The sequence below is a fragment of the Phytophthora cinnamomi genome, assembly GCF_018691715.1.
Source record: "Phytophthora cinnamomi strain GKB4 chromosome Unknown Contig53, whole genome shotgun sequence".
Taxonomy (NCBI): domain Eukaryota; phylum Oomycota; class Peronosporomycetes; order Peronosporales; family Peronosporaceae; genus Phytophthora; species Phytophthora cinnamomi.
Window position 1 is genome coordinate 3,307,282 of NW_027150986.1, and position 19,599 is coordinate 3,326,880.

The 19,599-nt window shown below is 56.6% G+C and overlaps 7 protein-coding genes across 9 annotated transcripts; 6 read left to right on the forward strand and 1 right to left on the reverse strand.

Annotated features, from left to right (window-relative positions):
• Positions 1–1,567: 1,567 nt before the first annotated feature.
• On the forward strand, positions 1,568–2,319 carry IUM83_00966 (PXMP4, PMP24; the record flags this gene model as incomplete). The annotated part of the gene is made up of 3 exons (XM_067924788.1): positions 1,568–1,622; positions 1,682–2,006; positions 2,082–2,319. 3 exons carry the CDS (start codon positions 1,568–1,570, stop codon positions 2,317–2,319), a joined length of 618 nt encoding a protein of 205 aa, XP_067788998.1.
• Positions 2,320–2,443: 124 nt separating this feature from the next.
• On the forward strand, positions 2,444–3,179 carry IUM83_00967 (Serine/threonine-protein kinase AtPK2/AtPK19; the record flags this gene model as incomplete). The annotated part of the gene is made up of 2 exons (XM_067924789.1): positions 2,444–2,522; positions 2,611–3,179. 2 exons carry the CDS (start codon positions 2,444–2,446, stop codon positions 3,177–3,179), a joined length of 648 nt encoding a protein of 215 aa, XP_067789378.1.
• A 1,945-nt stretch (positions 3,180–5,124) lies between these two features.
• IUM83_00968 (3'5'-cyclic nucleotide phosphodiesterase) lies at positions 5,125–8,601 on the forward strand (the record flags this gene model as incomplete). Of its 2 annotated transcripts, XM_067924790.1 has the most annotated exons (2): positions 5,125–6,182; positions 6,265–6,316. In XM_067924790.1, 2 exons carry the CDS (start codon positions 5,125–5,127, stop codon positions 6,314–6,316), a joined length of 1,110 nt encoding a protein of 369 aa, XP_067789002.1. The 2 variants fall into 2 exon arrangements, with proteins under 2 accessions (XP_067789002.1, XP_067789003.1); XM_067924791.1 differs by having other exon boundaries at positions 5,125–8,601.
• Positions 8,602–9,066: 465 nt separating this feature from the next.
• Positions 9,067–10,997, reverse strand: IUM83_00969 (EVI5 protein; the record flags this gene model as incomplete). 2 transcript variants are annotated; one of them, XM_067924792.1, is made up of 2 exons in its annotated part: positions 9,067–9,150; positions 9,987–10,997. In XM_067924792.1, the coding sequence occupies 2 exons, from the start codon at positions 10,995–10,997 to the stop codon at positions 9,067–9,069; spliced, it is 1,095 nt and encodes a 364-aa protein (XP_067788412.1). The 2 variants fall into 2 exon arrangements, with proteins under 2 accessions (XP_067788412.1, XP_067788413.1); XM_067924793.1 differs by having other exon boundaries at positions 9,573–10,997.
• Positions 10,998–11,330: 333 nt separating this feature from the next.
• IUM83_00970 (putative mitochondrial Rho GTPase) lies at positions 11,331–13,813 on the forward strand (the record flags this gene model as incomplete). Its single annotated transcript, XM_067924794.1, has 7 exons — positions 11,331–11,583; positions 11,673–11,914; positions 11,983–12,102; positions 12,185–12,876; positions 12,948–13,149; positions 13,225–13,565; positions 13,648–13,813. 7 exons carry the CDS (start codon positions 11,331–11,333, stop codon positions 13,811–13,813), a joined length of 2,016 nt encoding a protein of 671 aa, XP_067788928.1.
• A 1,194-nt stretch (positions 13,814–15,007) lies between these two features.
• IUM83_00971 (Diacylglycerol O-acyltransferase 2) lies at positions 15,008–17,449 on the forward strand (the record flags this gene model as incomplete). The annotated part of the gene is made up of 3 exons (XM_067924795.1): positions 15,008–15,354; positions 15,424–16,129; positions 16,181–17,449. 3 exons carry the CDS (start codon positions 15,008–15,010, stop codon positions 17,447–17,449), a joined length of 2,322 nt encoding a protein of 773 aa, XP_067788428.1.
• A 462-nt stretch (positions 17,450–17,911) lies between these two features.
• On the forward strand, positions 17,912–19,193 carry IUM83_00972 (Diacylglycerol O-acyltransferase 2; the record flags this gene model as incomplete). The annotated part of the gene is made up of 2 exons (XM_067924796.1): positions 17,912–19,118; positions 19,186–19,193. The coding sequence occupies 2 exons, from the start codon at positions 17,912–17,914 to the stop codon at positions 19,191–19,193; spliced, it is 1,215 nt and encodes a 404-aa protein (XP_067789036.1).
• Positions 19,194–19,599: the final 406 nt, after the last annotated feature.

Sequence of the window (19,599 nt, forward strand, 5' to 3'; positions counted from 1 at the left end):
CATATGCGGGTCGGTGCAGGGACTGAAATCAGCACTCTGCGACTCTGCCAGTCCATTGGGGACGGCGAAAATTTATCTGCCGTTGTTCAGTGTACGTCCAAGCTTGGCAGAAAACACGTCGCTCCTAGTACGATTACCCAAGTTTGCGCTGAGACTTCCCATATTCGAGGAATTCAACCGCATACCTGCTTTTTGGAGGCGCAGCAAAAACTCCGGTGGATGGATCAAGCTACTCAAATATCTTTATGCAAGGATCCCGCTGCACACGCAACAATCACCCCAGTTGTATGTGCTATGGAGATAAAGATTACATCTCGATCGTTGCTATCTTCTAGTTCTCCACCAAAGGAATTTAATTTGCTCGTAGCCAGCTTGTGCCGCAGCGCTACCAATGCCAGTACCGTGATTGAATGTGTGCGACGTCTACCAGTTCGTGCGTTCACTGCAGACCAGGCTATACGTCTTTGTGCGGCCTCGTCCATGCCTACTGCAAATGATTGTGGTGATGACGCTGTTGTCTCGCTCTACCCGACAAGCTGTGCTTCTCAAGCCCGACTCTTTCTCCAACGAGCAAGTTTGGTATCTGGCTTGAACGACCTGGGCATGTCGGCATCTGCAGCTGCTGTGTACATTTGCGAACGAGCCACATCAGATGCACCAAGCAAATGTTTAGCAGACACACAACACGATCAAACGCTTTCAGTCAAACTCCGGGTGAAGCTCTGCCAACGCGCGACTTCTGATGCTCCACAACTATGCATGAAATCACTTCGGAAATTTGTCAATGCACAGCGCCTCGATACTTATGATGCGGTAGCCGCATGTCGTGAAGCAGAGCATTTGGGCCCCGCCGATTGTGTGACCAAATTGTTTCAAGCTGCTCCCGCACCGTCAGGCAATGTAGCAGCTCAACTTTGCCACGCCGCAAACAACTCGGAGCCTGCTCACTGCTACTCAGCGTCACCGCTTGCATATGACGACGAATTGAAGATATCGCTTTGCAAGCAGGCTGAAAGCACCGCTCCAGCATTATGCGCTGCATCAGTGATCACTCGCATCGCCAACCAGCCATCCGTGAAGGTAGCTTTGTGTCGCGGTGCAACCACATCTGCGCCCGTGGCCTGTGCCATCGAGGCCCCGTTTGGAATGGATGAAGCTAACTTGGTGACGCTGTGTCAATCCGCGAAGAGTACTGCACCTGCAAGGTGTGCGCAGGAAGTACCGACGTTTTTGCGTGTTCCCTGGGACAAGGTGGCTCAAGTGTGTGCTAATGCTACATCAACGATACCTGGGCGCTGTTTGGCGCACCATATCCGGCACTCTCGCTTTATGCTCCGTGCTCTAGACAGCATCCAAATTATGGTCAAGTGCCGACTTGCGGTGGCACAACCTTCAGCATTGGGACTCGCGCAGGCGTCGTACAATTGTCCGGAGCTCCGCCCAATGTGTTCTTTGCAGCTAGTGGTAAATGTGCTTGATCAATACGGCGATCTCTTGGCTGAAACCCACCTTCATCAAAGCCATAGCAATACCGTCGTGTACGTGAGCGGCAAATTTACGGGGGGTCATGACCAGGAGAACAACTATCTTCATCGCGGGCAACCAACCGTACAAGGATCCACGTACGCCACGATCACGAATGGTTCAGCGGTGTTCTCAAATCTACTTTTTACTGGTGCAGGAGAATTCACCCTCACATTTCGAGCAGGTGAAGGTGTCACCGAAGAAGTCGTGCGCGTAGTCGTGCATCCCGACCTCGCGGCCGAAGCCTTGCAAACTCGATGCGACGAGTTGTTCACACGCTTCCAGTGCAATATCCAGTCCCCCGCACGCGACTACCAGCACCGTGAACTGCAAACATTGCTGCTGCCGCGAGCTGTCCATTTGAACGCCATTTCATGCGAGCGGTACTGGATCGACAACATCGGCGGCCTCACGTTCAGTGGCTTCTCGTCTCTCAACGACTTGCTCTACATCCTCCCGCGCCCGCTCTACGACCTCTTCACGTGCGTAGTTCGCCTTCAACTTCTCTCCCTCTCTCCCTCCCCTCACTAACGTTTTTGCATGATTGTCCTCATCAGAAACTCGGACGTCCCGCGCGCGGACATGAGTGCTTGGGCTCTGCTGGGCCTGAAGGAGGGCGAGTCAAGTCGCGCCGCCATTCGTCGCGCCTACCACCAGCGCTCACTGGAGTGGCACCCGGACAAATGGCACGCACTGGCGGCGGCGCTGCCCTCGACGTGGCAGCAGGAGCTGGCTGGCGTCTACGCGCTGATCACGCAGGCCTACGACCAGCTCACGCATACAGCCGCACGTTAAACCAGCTCAACTTCAACACGAAACCTATTGACTTAGTACATCTTCCGACCAATCAGAAGCCGACCAGATGGCGAGGCAGTGTTCGCCGGTTCGAAAGTCTCACAACAGGAAGAAGCCATCGGCCATGCAGGACGCGCTGCTGGCGATTCTGCGCGGCGTCCGCAATGGGTCCTTCTACGGCACCAAGGTGCGCGCGCCGCACGGTACGTGACTCGTTCTGTGCGCTGCTGCCTCGAGGCTCGCAGTGCTGAGCTGACGGGGCTTCTGTGTGTGTGTCTTGCGTGTGGACAGCGATGGTCATGATCTTCCTGTTCCAGAAGGGGTCTGTGCGCCAGAAGCTCCGTGGCATCGTGCGCCTCACGTTCGAACACAGCAAGAACCTGGCGCTGTTCGTGGGCGTGTACAAGTCGGTGCTGGCGGTGCTGCGAGCGCACCAGCAGCACGCGCTCGGGCAGCGCGTGACTTCGACCGTGGGGAAGCCCGGCGCGCACTGGCACGCGGCGGTGGCCGGCGGTATTGGCGGCTACCTGGTGTGGGGCCGCTACTCGAGCGTCAACTACCAGATCATCATGTACCTGCTGTCGCGTGCGCTCATCAGCCTGGTGCGCGTGCTGGCCGCCAGAGGGTACCAGCCCTTCGCGCAGCACCGCTTCAAGCACGTGTACCCGCTGCTGGCCACCGTGGTCTGGGCCGGCGTCATGTGGCTCTACGAGAACGAGCCGCACACGCTGCACCCGTCGCTGCTGAAGAGCATGCAGTTCCTCTACGACGAGTCGTGCCGCTGGAAGGACGGGCTTGTGGAGTTCCTCCCGTCGCCGGCCACGACCGCCGTCTTTTTGCTGACGTGGCTCCGGATTTAAGCGAGCGGTGACGTCTGCAGGACTTCTCCAACCGCTACAGAAAGCTTCGTCCCAGCGTTTTCGAGGTGCCGCCATCACCCAGTGCCGACTTCTTCGCAGAGCTCGTCGCAGTGCTTGCCCGGCCGCGGCTCGTCTCCGTCGACGGTAGCTGTAAAACGCGGGGCGTCGCTCGTGACTCGACTCGTTACTTGAAGCAAATAATAGTTACTGTCGCGTGTGTACACAGGTTCCTGTTGACGAGCCCTGGCAAAAAGGCCACGCGTTGGTGCATGTGGAGACCGCCGCAAAAGTTAGTTAACCCCGCCCGGCGGCAAATCGTTTGCAGTGAAGGACGCACGTCCTTGGCGCGCCTGATTGCAGGTAGATGGCGATTTTCCTTCCGCCACGGCATCGGGGAGTTGTCGAGGACATTCGTGCATGCCTTTGCATGCATGGTCCATCCAACACCATGCGCCATGGAAATGCGGTGCCGGTCGGTAGCCGTGATCGACGAACCGTCTCAAGCTGTTGGGGTCCGTATTCTCAGGTCCGACCCTACAGGATTCTAAATGTAGTGTTGCATCCGTAACCATTAAAGAGAGGGATACGAATTGCGTTTCGCCTAGGACGATTGCGGTGGCATACCGCTCTGAGTACGGAAACTTGTCAGGCGAGCGAAGCGAGGGCGCAGCGCTGCACTGTGCCTAAGGGTTCGCTGCTGCGCACTCGTTGGCATTTGTCGCTGCAGCCCTGCATTAAGCGCCGTCGGGGACGTTGAAGCCGCGGTCGCGAAAGAACTGCTGGTTGAGACATATCCTCCGTGTTCTATTTCGAGCCAACTTGGCGCGGGGCAGCTCGGCGCGCGGACGGGGCGAGGCGCCTCACGCGGGGCAGACCTGCGGGTTTGTGAACTTGCCACGTTTTACTTTTTAAAACTTACCACTGGTGAACAATAGGGGCCTTCTAAGATGTACGCGGGTTTCATGTGGTTGCTCTCGAACGCGATGGTAACATTTTTTTCCGGATAGGCGGTGCGGTGGCTTGATGCGGCTCACTTCAGACATTCAAAGTTCTGCAGCAAGCAATACCCGGCGTCGTCGCAGGAAACGTACGATAGTGGATACGATGAATCGATCTGTCAAACTCGCAGCCAAATTGAAGATCGAAAACGAGTGGAAGAAAATATATTATGCTGATCGAGGTATTTTACAAACGGCCAGGAAAGGGATGTTTTCTCCTGTGCGAGAATAACGATGTTAAATGCACTATCCTCGTCACACAAGCTAAGACTGCAGTCCAGCACAGCTGCCAAAGCGCTGGGACAGACAGAACCCTGATTCTTTTACAGGTTAATCGTGTCTTTTAATCCCATCGCGGATGTGCCTGAAGATGGGGTTTGTTGCAGGCCGGTTTACGGGCCGTGAGCGAGGCTATTTGGCGGCGCCCAACAAGATAGACACGAGTCGCGGCACCTTTACCCGCACTTCGTCAGGCTTTTCATTGCCAGCGAGTTTACGCTATCAAAAAAACTGCTAAACAAAAAACTCGGAGAGAGTGCGCCGCCTCAAATCGTAACTAAGCGAGCGGGTGAGGGACACATAGAGAAGAAGCATGCTGCGGAGTCGCTTGGTACGTCGCAGACGGAGGTCAGTTTTTGCCCGCCTGGGCGGCACTCGCCACTCGCTGGAGGCCCCCACTTTCAAGTCCGCACCTGCGCTGGCATATCGCACGGCGACGAGCGTGCGAGTGGGCGAGCGGCGAGAGCGCCGGGAAGAGGTCGAGCGGGGCGAGGCGTGGCGGCCGTCCATGGGCGAGAGGGGAGCCGCCTCATTCCACTTTTCCACTGAGACGCGCGACACGCCACCGGGCAATTGAAGTGGAGCGAGCGAGGCTCGGGGACCAGAAACCGATAGGAAACGAACCCGCGCAAGGAGGAGAGAGACACAGATACAGATCTAGTACAGACATGGGGAACGTCTTGAGCAGCGGCGGCGTCAGGGACGCCCACGCGCCCCAGCAACAACAGCAACAGAAGCAGGCGACACCTTCGCCCGTCAAGAGGCCGAAGGAGAAGGCGCACTCGCTGTCGGACACGACGGTGTCCTCCTCGCAGGGCAGCGACGACGGCGACGAGCCCGTGCAGCGGACGCCTGGCCGCCGCAGACGGCGAGAGAGCGCCGAGAGCCCGGCGCTGGATACCACGGGCATCCACTACAGTTCTGCCAAAGACAGGAGCTCTTCCGGGGCGAGCGCCTCGGCGCTGTCGCTCGTGAACGGCGTGCTGTCCTGGCTCATGTCGTGCGCCGGCGGCTCGTCGAGCCCCGCCCACACTGACGACCAGTCGGACTACGACGAGCGCTACTTGACGGAGCAGAAGCACCGGGCCTTCTGGGAGCTAGTGCAGCGCATCTTGGATCTCAATGACGTGGTGCTCATGATCCGACTGCTGCTGGATTTTCTACAGGACGACCTCGGCGCCGCAGCGGCCGCCGTCTTCTTGGTGGACCAGAACTCACAGAGCATGTCCCGCATCACGCGAGGCGTACCGACACAGTCCGGGTTGGCACCGTCTCGAGGACTAGTAGGAGAGGCGCTGAGGTCGAGAGTAGCCCGTTTCTTGGTGAACTTTAGCTCTGAAGAAGGATACGACCCGGAAGTGGACTTGGCGCAGGACGTCCCGGGGCAAAAGCTGTTTTGCGTGCCGCTGATGGAGCACGATTCGGTGTATGCGATCATTGAGGCTACGACTGCTCACCCTACGCAGCGGGTGATGGATGAACTCCACGTGAAGTTGTTGACGTGGCTTGGACCGATTTTGAGTTCGTGCATGCGGAAGTGCATCGAGTTTCACGACGTCTTGCTGTCGGAGCGCACGCAGAAGGCCCTACTGCACATTATTAGCTCATCGGATACGGAAGACACCGTGTTGAATCTCGTGGACGGTGTGATCGACGGCGCTTGCCATATCACCAAGGCCGAGCGTGTGTCGCTTTTCATGATTGACTGGGAGACCGACGAGCTATGGTCCCTTTCGTCTAGTTACTATGATGAGACGCTTCGTGTTCCTCTTCGAGCGAGTATGCTGGGTCTTGCAGCCACGACGCAGCAAACCCTCAATGTCCGCAACCCGAAAACAGATCGGCGCTACAACTGGATGACGGATCAGCGTCGCGGCATCCACACGCGCTGCGTACTTTACGTGCCTGTGGGCATTCAGGAAGCTTCTCAGAATAACGAAGGGGTGTCTGCTACTAGCAATCGACCCATTGCTGTGCTGGAGATTATCAACAAAGTGGAGGAGGAGGTTCCAAGCGGGATAACTCCCGGATGCTGCCCGGGCTTTACGTTCGACGACGAGTGTGCTCTTGAAGCTTTTGCATGCGAGGTTGCGGTCATTCTACGTCGGCGAAGCAACGAAATTGAGTATATCAAGCTGTTGGCGGACACGAGAGCGGAGCAGGTGTTGGCGAAACGTGCTCGAAGTCAAGTAAATCTGCTAGAATGCTACACGAGTTATGCATCTGCAGTTAGCTCCCACCCTGAAGCTTGCCTTCGCAATTCGTTCGTCCCGAGTGATCGTCATGTGGCAGACTGCCCCGAATGCGCCGCTGCGGCCAAGCAAAAGGATGAACAACCTTCTTCAGGTGCTCCAGTACTCAATGATGATGTGAATGAACATGTGCACCCATTGGACAATGTCGTCGAGCAGCGGCTCGGGAAAGCTGCAGGGAATAAGAACCACCATTCTGGTCGATTGGGCTACGAGTTTGTGGGGAGCGATGAAAGCATTTCGTCTGGATTACTCTTCAGTGCACCACCAGGATCTCGGTTCCCCTCTTGGGATTTTAACGTTTTTACAACGGACCCGGCGGCACTCCCGAAGCTATTGGAAGAAATGTACCTGGACTTCAAGGTCGACGAGGTGTTGCAAACGACAAAACACCGTCTGCAAAACTTTATCGTGGCGATGAAGGAGCACTATCACCCAAACCCGTTCCACAACTTCCTGCACGCTTTCTCGGTCGTTCATGCTGCTTATCTCCTGCTGAGCACGACGGACGCTGGTCAAATGCTTCAACCACTTGACGTTGCTGCGTGCCTGATTGCGTCGTTAGGGCACGATGTTGACCACCCTGGCCACACGAATGACTTCGAGGTCAAGTCCGGTTCGCAATTGGCAATGCTTTACAGCGACGAGTCCGTACTGGAACATCACCATGCCTACACGACATTTCGCTTGATTTCCAAGGAGAAAAATGCGAACATCCTGCAAAATCTGACCCCCGTCGATTATCGCCATGTGCGAAAAATGGTGATTAATGCGATTCTGGGTACGGATATGGCGAACCATTTCAAGTTCTTGGAGTCCCTGGAGAAGGTTCTTCGCCCATCGAGTCACCACGTTGATACGACTGCGATTTCTTCTGCCAAGCGCGATAATTCTAGCGTCACTGCCATTATCGCAGTCAGCAGTGGGGTAAAGCCAATGTTTGAGCTCACGGCTGCCAAGGATCAGGCGAAACAGGGTCCAGAAATTCTGACAGTGTTACGCGACGCTGTAATGCAACCTGAAGGCTCAGTAGCCGGAACTCCTCGTGGCAGCACTAGTGGATCCGCGCCCAACAGTTTTACAGGTGCCAAATGCGCACCTGGCCGTTCGTTCAGCGGGCGATCAACGAAGGGAGGGTGGGCTTACAACGGCACTGTGGAGGACCGGTTGTTCCTCGTGAAGACGCTGGTGCACGCGAGCGATCTGTCCGGCCAAGTGTTCCCGAAACCGGTTGCCTTGAAATGGAGTAACATGATATCGAAGGAATTTGCGTATCAGGCGCTAATGGAGCAGGCGGAGAACATTCCGATATCGTACAGGAACATCGATGATCCTCTAAAGATGGTCGAGGGCCAGCTCTTCTTTGCTCAAAAGATCGTCTCGCCGCTCTGGGACCTCATGTACATCATGTTCCCGGATATCGACGAGTGTATGTCGAACCTGAGATCGAATGTCGCGCATTACGAGCAGGAGCTACAGCGTCTCAAGCAAGCGCGGTTCGAGGAAGGTATGGATGCTGATCGCATGCGGGAAGAGCGTGATGAACTCGTGAGGCAGTATGAGCAAGAGGAGGCGGATCAACAGCCCAGCAGGAGGACACGTCGCGACTCGATGTGCGGCTGTGAAGATGAGGGCGTGGCGGTACCGGGGCTTGCCAGACATAATCCTGCCAAGTTCAATTCGTTCCGCACGATTCCGGAGGACGATACCAACAGCAATAGTAATAGTGACGGAGCCGAGGTAGGATCGGACGGTGAGCCTGGCGTCCGCGCCAACGTGCTCGCTGCGGTGGAGAGGTCTCGCCAGGCAACTCGCTCAAGGTCCAGCAGTGTTAGCAGTAGCAGCAGTAGCGACTTGGAGGTAGACGAGCAATCGCTCGAAGTGTACGAATAAAAAAAATACCCCGCTCTAGTATGCTGTCGAACATAAGACTAGCCGCTTGTATTGATCTAAAATGACTGCTTGGCTGATGTGCCCGCGGAAAGTGAACGGGGAGAACATACAAGGTCTCGCCGACACTCGAAACAGTGTTTGGTCTTGCTGTCGACGTGCTCGGAGCAAAAGTATCCATCGCAGCGTGAACATTTGGCTGCTTGCGAAAAGAGTGCGAAGACGAAATGGCACTCGCGCGCGTTGCAGTACCATTCCGGGCGATCAGGAAACTCGAGCATTGGACGCGCTGCCACTTGCCAGGTCTGTCGAATCGATATCTTTACATTCTCCGGAGATTTAGGGGTGTCAGCGTCTTGATTTGGCTGCGCTAGGTCAATTGTTCTTGGAAAACTATCGTCAAAAAAGCGAGGTGACCCAAGCCAGGATATCGCGGCTGGTGAGTTCAAAAACTCAAGCGACGACGACTCAGATACGCTTCGACTTAGCGTCAGATTGCCTCCAATCCGACTGCATGCCGATACCGTGGTCGCCGTTGACGTACTTGACCCCCTAGATCGACCGCAGCCCAGATTAGACAAATCATGTGCTACCTCCTCGTCATTGTTGCCGTCCACGCACTCGTCACAAATATTAAGCATCGCCATGGTTGGCTCAGACAGCCGACGATCCCTGCCGAATCCTCGAACACGTCCACCACCTCTGCAGTTAGCTTTCGGGCACTGGTGCTTGAAAATACAGAGAGCGTGCTGTGGTTTACAGCAGAATCGGAACTCGCAGTGGCCGCATACTGCTGTCTCCAGGGCCAGCACGTCGAACTTAGTGTTGCAGTAGAGGCACACCTCTTCTTTTTCTAATACAAGTCGCGCTGCTGTCGTGTCACGCCGCTTCCAGCGATGTGCCAACTCCAGCGGCGAATACCTCCGCATGCTGGTTTCCTGCATACGCGCTCCGTGGGCAAGCAGTAAACGCACCATGTCGGGCTGGTTTCGAATTACACTAAAATGCAGCGGCGTAAGACCGGCATCATCTCGATTGTCGACGTCGGCATTGCAACGATCGATGGCCAAGCACGCAACGGATACACGCCCATACCAGATAGCGTAGTGGAGAATCTCGTTAGCCAGGACGACACTCGCGGTAGCACTATAGTGCCGGCGAATAACGTGGGCTTCCCACAACCGGCGCACCAGAGACCCGTTTCCTGACCGAACGGCATCAGCCATCTCCGGGGGTAGCGTGCGATGCAATCCGAAGCCTCCCAGCGATGATACTGATTCTTCGTCACCCTCAGCGGAGCTGCTATCACTGCTGGAAGCACCGGTGTCACTGCACGAAGGCGCGACCGCACCCACCGTTCTGAGAAAATGCTCTCGGGATACATGTACAGTTGTGTCTTCACGATGCATCTTGGGGTTTGGTCGAAGTGCCAGGGCCTGCAGTATGACCTGGTAAGGATCGAGTTCGCGGACGAGCGGCTTAAACTCACGTAAAAAGTCCTCGAACGTCATGCACATGAGTTTGGCCTCTAGGAGCTTGAGAATCGCTAGTCCTGCTCGTAAGAAAACGTCCTGCACCCCCACGAAGAAAAGGTCAAATATCGCGCACGCGAGCTCTGTCTTGGTCGACAACGAGAAGAGCGTCGTGAACCATTCGATGCCGTACATGGGGATCGCGAAACCCTGCGCCAGCAGGTGGGCGTGCAGCTTGGGCAGGTCGCGAATGAACATCTGCTCAAAGTGCTGGAGGTACTCGTCCAAGAACGTGGAGCTGCGATGGTAAATCCCCGCCAAGTGGCGCTTTTTCAGCATGTAGAGGAAGAGTGCGTACGCGTCCGCCTCGGACAGCCCTTCCACGAGGAAGAGCGCCGCGATGAAGTTCATGCCCTGGCAGTAGCCGTCCTCGGCCTCGGCGATGGCGTTCAGCACTCGGAAGAGCGCGCTCTGCTGCGCGGCGAGCTGGTGCTGGTGGCTGCGCTCGAAGATGCTGAAGGTGCGCGTGACGTCGCGGCCGATGGCGCCCGAGCGCTCGTACTCGGGCGACGAGATGAGGTAGTAGATCTCTCGGTGGCGGCGCACGAAGTCCCGGGGCAGCACGCGCATGTGCATCCAGTTGATGCCCGCGGTGAGCGACAGCAGCAGCTCCCGCTCCGATTGGTCCGTGAAGTTGAACTGCTTGACCACGTTGCGCCAGAACAGCTGGCGCTTCCTCTCGGGCGCGTGGCACGACGCCATATGCAGCGTCACGATGGAGGAGGAGGAACTGCTGCTGCTGCTGCTGTTGCTGGTATTAGCCTCCTGCAGGTCGCAGTTCGAGTGGCGGCGGCGGCGCGTGCTCAGCAGCTTGGGCGGCGCGGTCTCCGCGGTGGGGATCGAGTCGGTTGGGCCCTTGGGAACCATCGCGGGCCGTTGTTCCTGAGGCGGGCAAAACGCCTCGCGCTGTCTCTCGCCGGCGCGCGGCACGTCGCGGACTGGCGGCCGCAGCTTCGCTTGCTGTGCTCGGAGCTGGTGGCTCGCTACGGGCTGCTCTAGTGCGCTAAAGGGGTCCCTTACGCCCGTCCGTTTCCTGCCGAGCTTTTCTGCTGCGGCGCTTCAAGCCAAGTGAGGTCACCTCTGGCGCAGCTGTTCTCAGGTCGTTTTATCGATCGGCGATTGGCTGAAAAGGCGACGCGAAACAAGTTGGTGTGCGCGTGGTGTGCAGATACTGTACCGGTACGCAGGAGAGAGAAGAGCATGGCGGCCACGGCCGCGTCCAAGCCCGCGCGCGGCGACGAGGCTGCGGAGCCCGCGCGCGCCAAACTGCCGCTCAAGCCGCAGGTGGTGCGCATCGAGGTGCTGGGCGACGAGAAGGTGGGCAAGACGTCGCTCATCTGCTCGCTCGTGTCGCGCCACTTCAGCGAGAAGGTGCCCAGCGTGCTGCTGAACGTGCAGATCCCGGCCGAGGAGAGCGACGAGAACGTCATCATCTCCATCACCGACACCTCATGTGCGTCAGACTTTATTCTTGTCTATTTCAATAATTTTTATAAGTTTATGCAGAGAGATTGTTTTTTTATTATCTCTCGCTGTCTGCAGCCCGCGTGTCCGACTTGATGCGCGTGACGAACGCCGCCAAGCGCAGCGACGCCATCCTGCTGGTGTATGACCTCACGAGGCCCGAGACCTTCCAGCGGCTGCGGCGCTGGCTGGACTTCATCGCCAAGAACAAGGAGATCCCCGTCGTGCTAGTCGCCAACAAGGTGGACATCAACGCCGTCACCCCCACGACGGACGGCCCCTACGCGAGCCAAGTGCGACACCTCGTCAACACGTATCCGGTGGGTGCATTAAGTAGTATTATTGTGGGGTTTTGCAGACAGAAATTTTTGACGGTGCGGTTGTGCAGTTTGTGGTGTCGGAGGTGGAATGCTCGGCGAAGAATTTCACGCAGGTGGCGCAGGCTTTCTTCTTGGCGCAGAAAGCAGTGCTCTATCCCGTGGCACCGCTTTACAACGAGAAGAAACGGGTGCGTTGCGGTTATGGTGATGATGTTGAAGCAGTTTTGAATTGAAACGAAATGACGGGTGTATGTGTGTGGCATGCGATAGCAATTGCAACCGAAGTGTCTAAAGGCGATAAAGCGCACGTTTCGCTTGTATAATCGCGATCGCAGCGGGATTCTCAGTCGCGATGAGTTGAATGAGTACCAGTACGACTGCTTCGGCGTTCGCCTTCTGTCCACGGAGATCGATACGTTGATGGAGTACCTTTCGTCGGAGGTGCCGTCTGGAGTGGCTCCTGATCGCAGTGGACTTTTTGTAGATGGATTCATCTATCTGTGGTGGCTATTTATCGATCGCAACCGGCCCGAGTCAGGCTGGCAAGTGTTGCGAAGTCTCGGATACAACAACGACCTGCACTTGGAGATTCCACCGGAGCGCCTTCAGCTGCCCCCGTATGAAGAAGATCAGTCCGCGCAGCTTACCCCTCAAACGGTCGAGTTTCTGACGAACTTGTTTCGCCAGTTTGATGCGAACAAGGATAACAATATTGCGGAGAACGAAGTTGAGGCCATCTTTTCCATTTGTGAGGACGAGAGTGCGCCGTGGACAACGTGCTCTGCGATCTCGTCACCGCTTCTGTATGAGAGAACCATGGTGGATGGCAAGCCTACGCTGTCGCTCGCTGTGTGGCTTGCTTGCTGGAGTTTTGTGGCTCAGGAAAACCCACAGAAGCTTCTTGAAACGCTTTTTTACTTGGGCTACAACGACAAGCTTTTCCCGGCCATCGAGTTTGTCAAGTAAGTGTCGTGCTCTGGCCTGAAAATTCTGATATCTTACTAAACCTGGCTCGTTTTCTGGGTTGTAACAGGAGCCGCAGCCTGACGCGCAAGGCCATGAGGATCGACCGTAACGTGATCTCGTGCTACATTTTTGGTTCACCCGATTCCGGAAAGGAGCACTTTCTTCATACGTTTGTTGGAGATAAGGAGGCGCCCTTAACAGACGATGAGCAGTTCATTCTGCGCGGAATCGGCGCTGTGCCTGACAGGGACACGACAAAATACCTCTTTGTAAGTGAGATGCTTGTTTCTTTGATGCAGTAGCCATTGTATTAATGGTTACGGTTCCTTGTCTGCACTGAGTAGATCACGGATGCGTTGTCGGATGACGAGATCGAGATGAAAGCGGATGTTCTGCTCCTGGTGCTTAATCCTGAGGACGAGCCGAGCAAGGTTTTTGTGGAGGAGCTCGATAAGAAACTGCCCGCCTCGATTCCTCGCGTGGTGATTAGTTATAAGCTGGAGAAACAAGATGACGACGTTGAAGAGGGCAAGGTCGATGAGAGCAGTGCGTTGGTGAAAGAAGAACCCATCGACTTTGCGATCGATGCGACGCTGAAGCAGTACCCGACAGCACTCAAGTGCTACGAAGCACACTCTGTCAAGGATGAGGTCGCTCGTGTTCTTGTGGCCACTGCCTTGAGACCGTACGTGGCTGTTGGCTTTTTAGTGCGCTGCGCCGCAGAGATGTCTCATTAACCCGTATCCTTTGTGTATATGCTGGAGCAGCCCCAAGAACGCGCGCTCTAAATCTTCGGGCATCTGGCTGCCAGGTCGGAAGACGGGCATGGGCGTGATCGGACTTACGGCCGCGGCGGCAGTCGTAGCGTTCGTCGCGAAGCCCGAAGAGAGCAAGGCGGTTGTAAACGACATCGTGTCTAGAATTCGGCGTTGAGTGTGGAAGTAGCTACGGAAATACAGCGACTTGAATCGGTCTACGCCAAAGCAACTTCAGGTCGCATAGGCCTGCTGCTCCGTTCAGGAGAACTCATGTCGCTAGGTTTACTCCAGTGTATGTTGAAGTGGCATGATTACAGAAGCGACCCAGGAAATGGGTGTCCGCGCTCCGAAAAGCCCAATGCCGTGTCTCATCGCTGGCTGGTGGACTAACTACTTTTAGCATCCCATGCTGAGCTATTTGGAGAACAGTGCTGCAGATAAAAATGTCTGGTACAGTATTAGATATAGTGAAAGGGTTAACGTAAAAGCAACAGTTTCTCTGTCATCGCCGTTTATATCGTGGATGAAAACGAGAGCACAACCCCGTGTTCTCCGTCTAGCACTCCATGTATTTATTGGCGTACGCAAGAAATAGCTACATGCTACGTAGAAGACCTGCCATGCGTGCGACAACTCTTCATCACGTAGTTCACGGCCTTCAACAACGTGAAAAAATTCCTGGTGGATCGGCTTTTGATAGCCTCGCTCAACTACTATATGGGTACACAAAATGGGTATTTAGTTAAAATGGGTCGATCCGTGATTACGTCATGTCCTTCGTGCTGTAAAGTTTGGAAAGATATTGTGATTTACACTGCCGAATGCTGGTGATCAGTCGTAGCTCGCAGACTTCAAGGCAGCACACTGGAGCACAGCAACCCCTGCTTCCAACTGACAGAAGCCTCCTCTCCACTCCACGCACACACCTCTTATTTCCACGATGGCAGGCCTCCAATTGCTGCAAGCTAGCTAGAACCACGCAAAATTAATCCAAGTTCAAAAATCGTCTCGGGGTGGTTGGTCCCACCCCTGTGTCACCGTTGTCAAGGGAACGCCCAGCTGCGCGGGGGCCAAGCTCGCCGGCCTGGGCCGCGAGTTCCGCACTGCGGAGTCCGCAGGTCCGCAGCCCTGTATTTCCACATCTTCGGTGCGACGCGCGTTGCCCCAGGTGGCGTTGTTGCAGTGCTTGCTCGGATTACGCACGCGTTTAATCCTGTCGGCGCGCAGGGCGCTTATAGGCCGATTACGGCGCGAAACCCCTGCCTGCGTGCTGGGTAGCCGCCGCAATTCCACCCACGACACTTCCTCCTCGTCCACCAGTTCTCAAGTTGCCGCCCAGCGCGCAAGCCGCCCAAGCAACCCGCCCGCAATGGAGACGCCGCAGCTCGCGCGCCGCAAGCCCAAGACGCTGCCGCGGCTCATCGTGGAGCCCGAGGACGAGGACGAGGCCTTCGCCGCCGTCCCCGTCGAGCAGATGAGCGCGCGCGGCGTGTTCCTGCTGACGATGGCCGTCACGTCGTTCGCGGCCTTCACGCTGTTCGCCATCGCCGAGCTCACGCACCACCACCCGCGCTTCCTGCTGGCCGACGTGCTGCAGGGCGACACGCACCTCGCGGCGCAGTGGGCGCTGCTGTTGGCCGTGCCCGCCACCAGCGCCGCGGCGTGGTTCCCCATCTCCATCTCGCATGCGCCGCGCGGCGTGCTGCGCATCACGTCGTCGGTGCCGCCGCCGTCGCCCGACTCGCCGGCGCTGTCGCTGTCGCCGTCGGCGTCGCTGCTGGCCAGGCTGGCGAGGCGCTACCGCCGCAACCACATGTTCGCCATCTACCAGAGCGTGGGCTGGACGCTGTACGCGCTGTTCGTGGGTCTGCAGCTCGTGTGCTTCGGGTCCGACAGCGTGCGCGACCTGCCGTTCTGCAGACCCGGCAGCCGCTCCGTGCAGGCCGTGGCGGCGTTCATCGCCGAGGTGCTCATCATTTCGTCGGTGCTGACGCTCGAGAAGCGCCGCGACCGCAATCGCCAGCGGCGGAAGGACCGGTTCGTGGTGCAGCTCAACAACTTCAACAACATGCTGTTGCTGGTGGGCGCGACGCTGCTGGCGCTGGCGTCCGAGTACACGCGCGTGTTCCCGCACCCGTCGGGCAGCAGTGTGGGGTATCCGATGGCGACCGGGCTGGGCTCGCTCGCTCTGTTTGTGACGGCGCTCTTCAACACATATGGTCTCGGCGGTGTGCTATCGACGAAGGATGGCTGGAACTTCTATCAGCCGTTCATGGGTGGAGCTCGGTTCGTGCTGTTCCAGATTGTGTCATGGACGTGCTTTGGTGCTGGTGCCGCACTGCAGGTGCTTTACTTGCTGTCGCTGGTGGTCGTGGAGCTGGAGCTGTTCGTTGGTGCCATGGCCGTGGCAGGATCGCTGTTTGTGGTGGCGGAGATCGGGATGATGATGTCGTTGTTGGTGTTCAGGAAGGCTGGCCAGTCGCCGAAGAGAGCTGAGGGCATTGCACGAACTGCTGCTGAAAAGTCGGAGATTGATACGAAGACGCCTGAAGATGAGGCGACGTCATCTGAAGAAGTGAGTTCTGCTTCATCGTCTTCGGTGCAGGCTGGCTTTTTGGGTTTTCACGAACGCCTTCGCGACTTCGCAGATGAGTGCCTTGCAGTGCTGGTTATTGGTGGCTTGGCCAACATCCAGTTTATTCCGAATGCTCTGATGTTTGTGTTCTTCGCAGTCACCACAAATTTGAGCCCCGCTGGTGTCGCCTTCTACGGCATGGCGGCTACCGGAATGGAGTTTATCATGGTGGTTTCTCGCTCAATTTCGACTCACTTGTACTTGAAGGATTCAAACAACGGTCTGCGGAAGGAGGTGAATCGCTACCATGTGAAGTACGTGCTGCCCCAGATCGTTACGGGATGTCTTCCGGCTGTAGCCACGTACCGCCACTTCATCTACGACATGGAGGCATTTGTCCCCGTGCTTCTCCTAACAATCTTCGTTTACATTTATGAATTTACGTACCGCGGCAACCCTCAGCAAACTGGATGTCGGGAGCGCGCAAGCTGGGTTACTGGCCGCAGCATGCTGATCGATACGGTCAAGCGCTACTTCAGTGGCAATATCATTCGGATGGCACCACTTGACCCAGAAAAGCAGTATGTTTTGAGCTTCCACCCGCACGGAATCATGCCAATCTCGGTGATGTGGCTCCAGTTCACGGCGCAATGGCGCAAGTTGTTCCCGAACTTCTACGCGCACATTCTAACGGCGAGTATCCTGCATCAAATTCCGCTCGCCCGCGATGTGCTCCACTTTTACGGCTCACGCGAAGTGACCCGACAAGCGTTCGCGTATACGCTTAAACAAAAGGAAAGTGTGCTGCTAGTACCCGGAGGCCAAGCGGAGATGCTGGAACAACAGTCTGCGAAGAACGAGGTTCGCGTGTATACTCACCACAAAGGATTTATCCGTCTTGCCATCGAGCACGGCGTGCCGCTGGTCCCCGTGCTGAGTTTCAAAGAGGGCGAAATGATGGATAACGTCCAGGCACCAATGCTGCAGCGCTGGTTCGTCAAGAAGCTGGCGTTTCCGTTCCCGTACTTCCCGTACGGCCGCGCTCTGCTGCCGATTCCGCGCAAGATCGATATCCCGGTTGTAGTGGGGGAACCACTGGAGGTGCCGCACATCGAGAAGCCTACTCAAGAGGACATCGACAAAGTGCACGCCAAATATTTTGCTGTTCTTCAGGAAATGTTCGACAAGTACAAGGACGAAGTCGGCTGCGGAGACTATAAACTTGTCCTCATTTGAAGAGAGCGCGTAGAATCCTTCGCTAGTTGTTAGGCCCATTGTAGCAATCACAAAACATTGTTCGCTTCATACAAGCGCGAAGTGTGCATCGCGAATTAGTCAGTCCGAGCCACCGACTAAAATAAGTAGTAGTAATACCCCAAAAGGCAACTTTATTACTGTATACGAACTTGATCGGACCTTGAGCATCGTTTGGTCGCGCTGGGGGAACACGTCGCTGCCTTAATACCTCCACGCGCGGCGAGCAGAATCTACACAATTCTTGTTGAAACTGCTCGACATACATATGTACTGCTCCCAATTGTTGGGTGGACGGTACATATATGCAAGACCAGCAGTTCCTGTGAACAAATGCCGACCCTCTTCCGTTGTGCAGCATAACGACCGGCTACCGCCGCATTTCACTGTGCAAGTTAACGTCCAGTGCACGGGTCAAGAAGAGTTCCGTGACCAAAGGTACCAATGCCTTCACCACAGCAACGACATCAGCACCGCAAGCCCCGAACGCTCCCGCCTCCTCTCCTTCACAACGAGGATGCGGCCTTCGCAACCGTGTCGGTGGATCGGCTCAATGCTCGAAGCGCATTCCTGCTGACGATGGCCGTCACGTCGTTCGCGGCCTTCACGCTGTTCGCCATCGCCGAGCTCACGCACCACCACCCGCGCTTCCTGCTGGCCGACGTGCTGCAGGGCGACACGCACCTCGCGGCGCAGTGGGCGCTGCTGTTGGCCGTGCCCGCCACCAGCGCCGCGGCGTGGTTCCCCATCTCCATCTCGCACGCGCCGCGCGGCGTGCTGCGCATCACGTCGTCGGTGCCGCCGCCGTCGCCCGACTCGCCGGCGCTGTCGCTGTCGCCGTCGGCGTCGCTGCTGGCCAGGCTGGCGAGGCGCTACCGCCGCAACCACATGTTCGCCATCTACCAGAGCGTGGGCTGGGCGCTGTACGCGCTGTTCGTGGGTCTGCAGCTCGTGTGCTTCGGGTCCGACAGCGTGCGCGACCTGCCGTTCTGCAGACCCGGCAGCCGCTCCGTGCAGGCCGTGGCGGCGTTCATCGCCGAGGTGCTCATCATTTCGTCGGTGCTGACGCTCGAGAAGCGCCGCGACCGCAATCGCCAGCGGCGGAAGGACCGGTTCGTGGTGCAGCTCAACAACTTCAACAACATGTTGTTGCTGGTGGGCGCGACGCTGCTGGCGCTGGCGTCCGAGTACACGCGCGTGTTCCCGCACCCGTCGGGCAGCAGTGTGGGGTATCCGATGGCGACCGGGCTGGGCTCGCTCGCTCTGTTTGTGACGGCGCTCTTCAACACATATGGTCTCGGCGGTGTGCTATCGACGAAGGATGGCTGGAACTTCTATCAACCATTCACGGGCGGCGGCCGTTTTGTGCTGATCCAGATTGTGTCGTGGTCTTGCTTTGCCGCTGGAATGGGGTTGCAGTTATTGTATTTGATCTCGCTCGTGGTGGTGGAGCTGGAGTTGTTTGTGGGCATCATGGCCGTGGCAGGATTGTTGTTTGTCGTGGCGGAGATTGGGATGATGGTGTCGTTGCTGGTGTTCAGGAAGTCTGTTGACGTTGAGCCCACTGCTGATCAAACTTTGAATGGGGCTCAGACTTCCGTTAAAGGAGGCAAACAGAACGATACTCCAACCACGGCTAAGTCATCCCCTCGTAACTCGAACTTCCATGAGAGCTTGCGCCACTTCGCCGATGACTGTCTTGGCGTGTTGGTTATCAGTTGTCTGACCAACAACTTTGTAATCCCGAACGTCCTGGTATTTCTGCTGTTCGCGCTGACAACGGACTTAAGTCGAGAGGATGTCGGCATGTACGGATTTTTCGCGTGGGGTATCGAGGCGGCCATGATGACATCGCGCTCAATTGCAAACATGTTGTACTTGAAGGATTCGCACAACGGTCTTCGGAAGGAGGTGAATCGAAGCGATGTCAAGTATATATTGCCCCAGATTGTCACGGGTTGCCTTCCAGCTGTAGCCACGTACCGCCACTACATCTACGACATGGAAGCATTTGTACCGGTCCTTATCGTCACAATTGTAGCGTACTGCTACGAGGTCACCTTCTTTGGTAATCCGCAAGAAACAGGATGCCGCGAACGCGCTAGTTGGATGAATGGACATAGCTTTCTCAT